Raw genomic sequence first — 12,134 nt, 5'->3', positions numbered from 1 at the left:
GTCATCAAACCTCAAAGTCTGTTTTCTGATCTGTAAACAGGGATAATGGTATTGGTATTAGCTCTCACAGGGTCATTCACTGGAAGGATCAAATGAGATAATGGAAAATACATTTTGTGACCATAAAGTGCTAGAGAAATGTCAACTTTTCTTCCACATTTCTTCATTTCTAATCACTATAAATACATATTTATTCAGAGCCACGGTATGGCATTAAGGCACACACTCACCACTTGAAACACAAGCTCAAGTTTTGTGGGGGTAGGCAGCAATTACCTTCTTGGCTTCTGCGAAAACACTCAGCTTTGGTGCTGGTGGGGGAAAGTCGTCAAAGAAGAGAATATCATCTCCTTCTGAGAATCCTCGTCCAAGTTTGGGAGTCTGTGGACTTAGGGTTCTTTTCACCTTGGGAAATTCTGCCCCTGACCTTGGAGACTGCAAAGGGGACTTCTCTGAAGAGGAAAGTGAAGCTGGTCTTTTGACTCCAGCTGTACTTTCAAGAAATCTTTAAAGAAACATACAAGAACAAAATAAATACATGAAAGGCTGTGTGAAAACAGAATGCATCCTAATGATGAAGAGCGGGAAGAATTGGAGTAATAACCAATGCCCAGGCAAAAATAAGGTGATGTCAAAGAATTTTCCTCTATGGAGAAACAAATGATTCAAATGAGCACACAGTGGGATGGCTAGGTGGTGCAGTGAATAGAGCACTGGCCCTGGAGTCAGGAGGACCTGGGTTCAAATCCAGCCCCAGACATATAACACAAAAAACTAGCCGTGTGACCTTGGGCAAGTCCAACTGCCTTGCCCTCTCCCTCCAAAAAGGAAAAAAAAAAGCAACAAATAAGAACACAGAATTCACTACTAGCTTCTACCTTTTATTCTAGGGTGTTTAAATTCTTAATCCAATTAAGAAATGTATTTTTTTTCATGGAATAAGTTACACATATTTCACACAATTTGAATATTTTTATTTTAAAAGATTATAGTATTATAGATTTGAAGCTAGAACAGCACTAGTTAGGGTTACCTAGAATAGAGATATCAAATACCTGTGTCCAGCAACATTTCCTAGTGTGACCAGAATCAAAATAAAAGGTAATTGGGAAATACTTAACAAAATAGATAAAAATATAATACAATATAGATAATATTTCATTTTAGAACTAAGTCAAGATATGGTCTGCAGGGATCTTTATATATATATATGTATTAGTGGCCTATGGATTAGACTTGGGAGTCAAGATAGATGGCTTTCAGTTCCAGCCCTACTATGGGCATGCTGGGTGATGCTGGACAAATCCCATAACCTTCTCTATATAACAACTCCCTCCTCTCTGTTTAGCAGGAAGAGGAAACATATATGAAGAATTAGGAGGTCTTCAGGAAAAAAGAACTAATAATAGCTTCAACTGTGATTTTCTCTTCCCTCAATTTTTTCACCTACAAAATGAAGTTACCTTGTTAAATTAACAACTAATGTATCCTGTTGTTTCACTTCAGAGCATAGGAATGGGAATTTAGAGTTGAATAACTTAAAAGTCTAAAAAGCAACAAACCTACAATCAGATCTCAAATAACTGAAGCTCACTGAGCCAGCCTAAGAATTCATGAGATACAGTAACTGAATGTGGAATAGTAGCTGTTGCTGTTACCGTTTCTGTATTTCTTCAGTTCTCTTTTTCCTTATTTCCAACATATGTTGTTTTTGTTGTTTCAGCAAAGCCGATGCAGGGATAGACTGGATGGGAGGACAAGGGTTTCCCAGTGCTCCTAAAACATAAACTCTCGATTAAGGTTCATCCCAAGGGGTCCCTCTTAGAACATAGGAAAAAAGCTGATGTACCTTCAAAACATCTCTTTCCTCTGACTCCTTTCTCCACTTACATTTCTACCAGATCTCTATCTAGCCCCATCTCATTCCTGAATCATCAATTGCCTAATGAACATTTCAAATGGGATGTTCTTGAGACATGTTAATAATAATGGTGACAATAACGATGACAATGACAGCTGGCATTTATGTTATATTTACATATCTATATTATTTGTCAGGCACTGTGCTAAGTGCTAAGTATAAATACTACCTCATTTGATCCTCACAACAACCCTGTGGGGTAGGTGCCATTATTATCCCCATTCCACAATTAAGGAAAATAAAGCCAACAGAGCTTAAGTGACTTGCTCAAGGTCACACAGCTATTGAGTATCTGAGGTTACATTGGAATTCAGGTCTTCCTGACTCCAGGCCTAGTGTTCTATCCACAGCACCACCTATATTAAACCCAATATGTCTAAAACTGAAGCCATTATCTTTCCTCCTAAACCTTCTCTTCCAGATGCCCCTATTTCTGTTGAAGGTACCACCATCCTTCCAGTGTGTCAGGTTTCTAATCTCAGCATTATTATCCTGGATTCCTCAGTCTCTCTCTCTCATGTCACGTGCTAATCACTTGCCAAATCTAGCTATTTCTCCCTTCACAGTATCTCTGGCATCTGACCTCTTCTCTCCTCTCATAGGTGCCAACTTAAGCCCTCATAATTTTTCACCTGGATTATTGTAGCAGCTTCCTAATTGGTCTCACTGCCTTAAGGAGTCACCACTCCAGTGTGGCCTACCTACTATGGTGAAAGTAATTTTCTTCAATTGAAAATCTGACCACTTGTCCCCCCTACTCAACTGGCTCTAGGGGTTTCCCAGAAGAGAAGGAGCAGAACTTCCCTGCCTTTGAAGCCCTTCACAACCTGGCCCTATCCTATTTTTCCAATTCCTCTTCCTCTTACACTTACTCAACACTCCACCTTACCTCTCGCTGCCTTGGCATCACCCATTCTCATGTTTGGAAAACGCTTCCTCCTCATTGCCTACGAGTCCCTCTCCCTTTAAGATGCAGCTTAGGTACCACTTTCTGCATGAGACAGTTGTCCCCACCTGCTAGTGCCCCCCTCCCTGAACTATCGTATGTTTAATTGCTTTGTATGCATTTGTGTTTATTAGCTTTGTATTTATGTGGTATACATTTTTACATATGCTTATTACCTTCTCTATCAGAATATAACCCCATTGTATGAATTGTTTTATTCCCTGTACTTAAACTTCCAGGCTCTAACATGATGCCTGGTACATAGTACGTATTTAAAACATTTCATAATATTTGTTAATTAAGGTACCTGCTGATTTGGATTTGGCCAAATGCTTTTTTAGGTTTCTTGCTCCAAATGTAGGTAAATCCATTAACTGTTTAAATTCTTCAGAACATGATTGATTCTTCTGTGGGAGACCTGTAGGATACAAAAAGAAAAATACCAATAAAATTCAGAACTTGAAGATGCTTAGAAACTATAGGTTCATTACTTTTCCTTTTAACTTGGCATGCATAATTCATGCCTGAGTAAAGGAGGAACATTGAGAGAGACATTGAAGTCCATGCCATCTGAGCAGGAGGGCAAGCTACCTTCATTTAGGATTTGATAGATAAGAAGTTATTCTCTGCACGAGCCCATTAATGCGTTAGTATTTGTTATTCGTTTATCTTTACTAAACCCTTCCTATGCCAGGTACTGACTTTTTTGCCAGTAAGGGGATGAGCACCCACATAGAGCTAACTGATTATATTTAAGATAATATATGGGTATTACAATGTGTCCAATATCATGGATATCATTGTAAAGATGGAGAGAGACCCAAAGAGGTTTAGTAACTTTCAGCTTGAGATTAGCCCATACTGTTTGTATAGATAGTATGTGGCCTCCTACAATTTGAATGAGGACTTGGTAACTACTACTAACTACTAACTACAAATACTGAATGGATTCAGACTAGAAAAGCATGTCATTTTAGAAAGGGGGAAAGTACCTAGTTTCTGCCGTGTTTCTTGGACAATTGCATCTGTGCCTCTTAAAACCAAGTTGGTCAGAGTGGTCTGAATTGTCTTCTTCGGAGCAGTGGTGGAGGCACTGAAAAGACAAAGCCACCCCAAAGGGAAGTCAGTGAGTGTGGCCAAAGATCCTCTGAATCAGTTAGTAAAGAGCACTAATTTCTTCCCCTGTCTTCTACATATTCACTTAGGACAGCTGTCTCTTACCTTCTCTAGAGCTCACATAAAGCCTACAAGGAGGAGCATCAGGAGACGTCTAGTCCATCCCCCTTCTTTTATAGATCAATTTAAATCCCAGACAGGTTATGGGACTTGCACAGAGTCACAACTGCAAGGTATGAGGAGCAAGATTCAAACCCTACCTCCAAAAACAGCACAAAGATGTCCCACAAAGTCTCAGGATCTTGAATTCCTTTAAAACATAAACAGTGGCCTGAGTTCAAATCTGGCCTCAGATCTTACTGTTTGACTCTGGGTAATTCACTTAACCCCAACTGCCTCAAAAAAGAAAGAAAAAGAAAAAAAAAGACTGAAACATGGGTATGTCATTCTGCTTCACTGAAGGCCCAGTTTCCTCATTTGTAAAACAAGGCAATTATACTAGATGGTCTTTAGGGGGCCCTTCAAGTTCTAGATATGATCTGAAAAATAACATCTGAAGATTTGATTTGAGAGTTAAAAAAAACCACTACAAGCTGGCAAAGATCAGTCACTTGGAAATAAAGACTAAAGGTTGTGTTGCTCCTAGTAAAAAAATGCCAATCACCTACATTTACAGTAATAGACGTCTTGCAATCTCAGAGTCTCTGCATTCACAATTCTCCAGGGTTCACTGCATTTATTTAAAAAACCAAAGGCTACTTTAACCCCTTGTAAGTTAATTTACTCAGGCAACAAAGTAATGCAAGCTGGTATAGGGGTTCATCGACTGAGTCTAACAATGAGCCCCAAATGTTACTAAATTGTCATCACACCCAACAATCATTTATTAAATGCTTACTATGTGCCAGGCACTGTGCTAAGCACTACAGATACCGAGAAAGGCAAAAATGTAGACTCTGCCTTCAAGTAGCTTACATTCGAATGGAGGAGACGACATGCAAACAACTAGGAATTCTCAAGATGCATACAGTGGGCTCTGGCCACCGTCCTTATTTCTTTGTGGTCCTTTGCTACGTACTATATGGCACCCCCCCCCAACTTTTGCTACCCCCACATCCTATCTACCACTTTCTCTTTCTTGGCTCCTTGAAGCTGTCCCTCATGCTTGGGCTGCAGCTAGATTCTGTCCCTCTGTTTTGGCATGACGGACTAGTCGGACAAAGGCATGGTATATCCCTACATCCCTCTGCCACCAACTGAATTTGCTTCAGCTCCCCTAATTCCTGGTTGAGGTCTACCTGTGGAGGGGAAGAAAGATCATAGGGGATCAGATTTTTAGCTGGCCCTCAAATCCTCTAACCAACCTCTACATTTTACAGATGAGAAAACCGAGGCAAGAAAGGCTAATTTATTCGCTCAAGGGAGGCCAATGACAAAGCTGTAATCTGAATATAGATTCTCAGCCACTAAATCGACCCTTCTTTCTCTATACCCAGCCAGAGAGGGGAGTCCACCACCAAGAGTGCTCAGAAAACTGCAGAGCAGAAACAATGACCCTTAGCCTAGACAGAAAGAAAAACTACTGAGAATAGCTCTTCCACAGGAAAAGAAGCTAGCTTATTGCCTCTCTAGCCCTAAGACTCTCACCTAGGCTACTGTAATAGACTCCCATTTCACTTGCTGCCTGCTTCCAGTGTCTTACCTTTCCTTTTAAAAAATGTTAGTTCTATTTTTATCCTTACAATAAAAATGTGGGCATTTTCATACAGAGAAAAACATGAAACTTTGGGTCTCTACTTGGTTTAAAAAAATATATATGTATATATAAAACAAATTCAAAATTACTTTCAAAACTGCCCTACTTGTCTATGCTTCCTTCTGTTATGTGCATTTTAAAAACATCTTGATGGCATTTTCTTACGCACTATTGCTAACTCTTTAATCCTACTAAAAAGAGAGAAAGAGTCTCTCATCTTTCTAGTCCATTCTCCACATAAATTGCCAAAATGACATCCCTAAAATAAAGATGAGCCCATGTTGTGACCCTACTGAGGGTCTCCAGGGACTTACTCCATCTTGTGTCTAGGACAAAATAGAAAATCCTTGGGCCTGGCATTTGAAGTGCTCCACAATGCAGCTTCGGCCTACCTTGAGTCTAATTTAATTTTACTCCCTTTCACACGCTCTTGTTCCAGTGATCCTGGTCTGCCAGCTGTTCCCTCTGCAGGACAATTGATCTTCTACCTCCTTCTACAGCTGTGCACGAGGGGTCCAAGCTTTCTGCACTTCCCTTCACCCACCTACCCTGTAGCTTCCCAAAGCTCAGGCACCACTGCCTACATAAGGCCTGCCCTGATAGGCCCAACTGTTAGTGCTCACTGTGTGTATGCACGTTGTGCCCATTTATCTGTGTGCAAGTTGCACTCCACCATTCATCTGTGAACTCCCTGAGAGTCAGGGCTGCTTCATTTTTCTCTCTGTACCTGCTGCACGTGGCAGCACAGTGCTGGGCACGTTGTAGCTGAGGTCTTCCCGTAAAGTGCTAGCCTGGGAGCGCTGTGGAGCACATAGGCCAGGTACAGGTTTGAATTAGACAGACTGCAAGGTCCTGCTGACTTGTAGCTTTGGTGATTCTCCTTCTCTACCTGAGAACCTATCAGAATGGTCCCAAGTACAGCTGAAATGTGCAACATCATATTCTTATTACAAGACAAAGTATACGCTCATCACTAAGGGCAATCTAATACAACAATAGCAGAGAACCTGGGGTGTCTTACACTGAGGCTGCATATGATTCAGAAGAGACTCCTCCATAGTAAAAGCCGTCCCGACACAGCCTTTCCTTCAGGCTGGAGCCTTTGCGGGCATATTTTTTTGGCACTTTGCCTCCAGAGAAAGAAGACTGCAAATCTGCTCGCTTGGCACTGAGTTTCTTATACTGAGACTGTATATGATACTGACAGTACTCACAGTCATTCTGCAAGAAGAAATAAATGTTATGTAAGGGACTGCACTTCAGTAGCCTACAGGGCAGCGAGATAACAAATAAATGATAATACCACTTTAATTTCATATAGGGTTTTATAGTTTACAAAGCACTTTCATCAACACTGTCAGAACAGAGAGGCAATGTGGCGTAAGGCAGAAAAGCCAGCAAAGCCTGGGTTCAAGATCCCCTCTGATATACATGGGCTGTGTGACCCTGGGCAAATCACTTAACCTCTTAGCAGCACTGAAGGGTGCTGACCTGTATTCCGAAAATTACCCACAGTAAAAGAGATGTAATGTATGCATTTCAGAGATCTAGCCAAGAGATAACTGTATAGAAAAGATCTTTGATGTGCTCATTGTTTCTGCTGAGTTACAGGGAAATATACCCAGTATTCTCAGGATGCTCTACAATGTCTATCTAAGTAAAGACGAAAACGCAAATTTCTCAGTTCTTTGAAGTACTTGAATTGTAAGCACTGCTGTGCATAGAGTTCCTTCAGCCCTCCACATTTCTCAGTAAAGTCCTGACCTCTACCTGAGAGTTACCCAGACCAGTGCAGGTCAAGTCCTTACCCCTATTTTCAGGACACCACTGTGCTATAGGCAGGGCAGGGTTTATGATCCTTATTATAGGAGAAGCAGCAGAGGCTCAGAGGTCAAATGATTGGCCTGAGGTCCTCTTATGTAGCTAATAAGTGGTAGGGTCAGGGCTAGAATCCAGGCCCTGGCTTCATGTCTGATGGTTTCCCCAAAGTCTCTCATTGATGTCCAAGGACACAGATACTTCATCTTTCGGAGGGAATGGAGTGAAACCACACGGACTCCCTCTTGTGACTCAATTCTAGAACTAGCTTAGTTACCTTTCTATTCAATTATGGGTCTTGTCCAATTTGTCTTGTGAGAAAACTTTATTGCACTGTTTGAACCCAGCCCTGAATGGTTAGGAAGCTGGACCACCGACCTAGGTTATGCAGTTAACCAGTGACAAAGCTGGAAGGAAGCCAGCAGAAACCCAGACAGATCCGAAGAACAATGCAAGGAATTTCCTCACAAGCACACATCTCAAGCAACCCATGTGTCTTATTTGAAAACTGGTCCCATGTTGGTCAAATGTTTCTTTGTCACTTTGATAGAATATAGACACTTGGCAGGGAGTGAGATACTTCTTTTTCTAATTTCAGGTAACTGCACCTGTTCACTCTCCCCCTCCCAACTTGGAAAGCCCCTAATCTTTTCTCTAATTAGAAATCGGATTACCTAATTTTGTATGCTGACTTGTACCCTGTTAGTCGTTTTCTTTTAATTAACTGGTCTTATTAGATTGTATTTCATAAATACAAATCTGTCTCCCCCTGCATTCAGGGTCCAGTGCCAAGCTGAGGAAGGCCTGGTCCTGATTTGGGTTATACAATTGGCACACATTGCTTAATAAATCAGAAGCTTGAACCTTTGTTTCCTCAGTTATTTCAATCACCCCACACACCACAATTCCAAAGGCAATTATGGCTCCACACACTATCAGCACAGTGACAAGTGTCCTTTACATTCCTTTCAAAGAAGTTCACAGAAAATTTCCTATACAATCTAGAGAAATCATTGATCAGTCAGTTTTCTAATGGTCATTCATGCTAACTTTTGGACAAAGGTTATCTCATTGGAATGAGAAACAAAGTATTATCCTCTTGGTTGAATACTGAAGACACAATCACGCAAGGATGGGGAACCTATAGCCTCGAGGTCACATGTGGCCTTCTAAGTCCTCAGGTACAGCCTTTTGATTGAGTCCAAGTTTTACAGAACAAATTCTTTTAATAAAGGGATTTGTTCTGTGAAGTTTAGATTCAGTCAAAGGGCTAAAGTGGAGGACCTAGAGGGCCACTTGTAGCCTCAAGGCCAGCAGGTTTCCCCACCCCTGCACAATCTAGTGACACTAGATTCTTGATTATTTCAGAACTAAAATTTTTGGGGAAATATATCAGGTCCTTGATGTCCTTCATCCAACTATCTGCATTTTAGCCATCTTGCTATATATCAACCAAAGAATGGGTTAAGAAAATAAAGGGGGTAGAAAAACCAAAACCAGTAATTTATGCTCCCCATGCTCTAGGACTATTCAATGGGAAGGGACAGACTAAAACTATTGTCTAAAATTATGCTTTTCAAATTATTAGCAAATTTCCTGCTATTCCTGTTGCCTGTTACTATGGATGGTTGAATCTAGCGGATTTTATGTATAAGGATGTTCCTTAAATATCTGACAATAAATAAATCCTATAATGAAGTAAAATCATCACTTTTTACACTGGCATCCAAAAACCCTTTGTGACAGACAAAATTTAGTTCTCTCATTTGGACCCTTCCTATTTATAAGACAACTTTAAACAGATACAAATCATTATCTCTGAGGCAGTCACATTTTGCTTCCCTATTAGCAACCCATTTCAACACTGCTAAACAATAAACCAACCAGATTGACAATCTGTGTACAAGGCTCTCCATTCTTTTTCTTTGCTTTGCAGGTTCCCAAGTCAAGAGCTTCACCCATAATTAAGATCTTCTGGACATGATCAATAGACAAACACACCTGTAGAGATGAGAAGCCCAATTAGGAAGTAAAAACAGGTATTATAAAAATCAAAGGTTTTAATCAGCAAAACTGGGAAAGAAAGGGATGACTGTTTTACGAAGCCTCTCCAATGGAGGTGGAGCCAAGATGGAGGAGCAGGAAGCCTCTCTAAGTCTGCAAAAAGTTTACAGTCAGTGGTTCATAGAATATGAACTGGTTTCCTAATTTAGCAAACAAGTCTTATATTCAGGGGAGGGTAGGTGGCGCAGTGAATAGAGCCCTGGAGTCAGGAGGACCTGAGTTCAAATCTGGCCTCAGACACTTAACACTAGCCGTGTGACCTTGGGCAAGTCACTTAACCCCAATTGCCCTCCAAAAAGCAAAACAAAACCCAAGTCTTATATTCAGTCTACATCATGACTAGATAATGAAAGGATATACAGGGAATAGGAAAAAATGGTTAATGATCACCAGTTATTAACTTTTGAAAGCCAAGGAAAAAACAGTGAAGAATGAACCTGTTTTATTACCAACAGTTTTATCTTCTACAGCACTGGGTTAGGGTTAAGAAGCTGGTGCAGTTACCATTCTATTGTGCCTAGACTTTGGATTTATAGGATTAGGTCCCCAAACTTCATGGCTTTCTCAGGAACAGAATTTACTTTATAAACTATATTTTCTGTTGAAACACTAACCAGAACTTTCAGATGCCAAACTTCCATTAAGTAATTTAATTACTGATATTAAATGGAGTGTATATGTGGAAGAAGTCTCCCCCTCTTTGAGCTGGAAGTTCAATTCTGTTCTATCTTTAGAGGTGTATAAGATCAATTCCAACATGTTGTAAAGAAAGTCTATCTAGATTGTTTCAGTGATTTCTCTACATTTATAGTACTTGGGTCCCATATATTCCAAGAGTTAAAAAGTTTACAACCTTCAACATCTGAGTGAATCAAATGAAATGTTTTTAATATTACCAAAATTCTCCAATGAGCTGTGCACTCTCTAATTTAGCTTTAATGAAGAAAATGAATTCTCAAGAGTTGTTGAGAATGCTGAAAAATGTATACACAGTCCATACTGAAGGTGGTAACAATTTTTACATTGATTGAGTGCTTTGAAAAAAGCACAGGAACATCTAAAGTCAATCCTGGGCTTCCTTAATGCTCCTCCAAAATCATGTTAAGGGCCTATAAAATCAAATGCTACCATATAGATAAAGGATTACTAAAGCATAAACAAAAGCAGCAAATAAATAAATAATAAATGAATAAATTCAATGACTCAGACTGATTCATTGAGCTAAATGACAAAGTTATACTATTTAGTGCTAATCCAAAACAAATGCTATTGACAAAATTTGGCTAATTTGAATATATCTTTAGACAAAGAAATCACAGAAATCCTTACTTCATCTGAACCTTCCTTTGGCTTCATGGGGTTGGCATTAAGCAGTCCTATGACAGTTCCTTGTTCAGTCTTCCAGTGTTCTTTGTGGACTTCTCCAAACAAGAACAATGAGACATTTTGGTTTAGGTCACGCAGATCATTCAGTTTCCAGATGCTAAAGGTTTTTCCCTGGAAAAAAAATTTTTTTTGTTCTTTAATTCTCTTTTTCTAGGAAATTGTATTTCATTTTTCCCATCCAACAAAAACTTGCCTTCTCTCCCTCTACTGTGTCCAATAAGAATGAAAAGAAAAATAAACCCCTTTTACAAACATGCAAACAAGCAAGCAAAACAAATTTCCATGTTGGCCATCTGCAAAACCATTTTTTACATGCATACATATATGTCTTGTTCTGCACTGAGCCCTTCATCTCTCCATCAGGGTTGAGTAGCAAGTTTCATTATTAGTCCTCTGGAATTGTGGTTGATCATTATGCTGATCAGAGTTCCTAATTCTTTCAAAGTTGTTTGTTTTCAGCATGTTGTTGTCATTATATAAATTGTTTTCCTGGTTCTGTTCACTTCATTCTGCATCAGTTCATATGAGTCTTCCTAGGCTTTTCTGAAACTATCCCCTTCGTAACTTCTTACAACCCAATAGTATTTCATCACGGAAATATATCACAACTTGTTTAGCTATTCCCCAATTTATGAGCACTTTGTCATTCTCATTCTTTGCCACCTTAGTAGTTTGTTTTGCTCAAGACTAATACCTCCCTAACTTACCCTCCAACTCTCAACTTTCCCTCATATTTCCCTGTTGAATGAGATGTACTTTGCACACAATGTGCACATTCTTTCCATCTTTGACCAATTCAGATGAAAGTAAGGCTCAAGTATCCCAACTTGTCTGTAAAGATGTCTACTTGCACATTTTGAGTATGTGAGATAATTTTCCCTAACCTTCCTTTTCTTAGCTCTCATTGGAGAGTGTATTCCTCTTCCCCTAGGGTTTCCATTCTTCTTTTAAGTTCATCAAGACATCAGGACAAAGGACTCCCAGGTCTTGTCTAACTAGACTCCTTCTATGACTCTCTTTTTTTTTTTTGCCTTTTGGACGGCAACTGGGGTTAAGTAACTTGCCCAAGGTTACACGGCTAGTTTTTTTGTGTGGGTGTTAAGTGTCTGAGGCTGGAACTGAACTCA

At 39.8% G+C, this 12,134-nt stretch overlaps 1 protein-coding gene across 1 annotated transcript in view; it reads right to left on the bottom strand.

The window, feature by feature from the left end:
• The window catches only part of LOC138175997 (protein MCM10 homolog), a 48,605-nt gene that overhangs the window by 16,492 nt on the left and 19,979 nt on the right, over positions 1-12,134 (bottom strand). Inside the window, exons 8-14 of the mRNA XM_069106668.1 lie at positions 10,951-11,118; positions 9,442-9,558; positions 6,761-6,960; positions 3,860-3,960; positions 3,175-3,285; positions 1,659-1,776; positions 277-505 (exon numbers count right to left, since the gene is read on the bottom strand). Coding sequence (XP_068962769.1) covers positions 277-505; positions 1,659-1,776; positions 3,175-3,285; positions 3,860-3,960; positions 6,761-6,960; positions 9,442-9,558; positions 10,951-11,118 — 1,044 coding nt within the window. The remainder of the gene's footprint in view (positions 1-276; positions 506-1,658; positions 1,777-3,174; positions 3,286-3,859; positions 3,961-6,760; positions 6,961-9,441; positions 9,559-10,950; positions 11,119-12,134) is intronic.

Source organism: Petaurus breviceps, unplaced genomic scaffold, assembly GCF_028583685.1.
Source record: "Petaurus breviceps papuanus isolate PSGF00001 unplaced genomic scaffold, PetGlider_PUasm1.0 80, whole genome shotgun sequence".
NCBI classification, from domain to species: domain Eukaryota; kingdom Metazoa; phylum Chordata; class Mammalia; order Diprotodontia; family Petauridae; genus Petaurus; species Petaurus breviceps.
The sequence above is the reverse complement of the archived record's forward strand: the minus strand, read 5'-3'. Positions and strand labels throughout refer to the sequence as shown.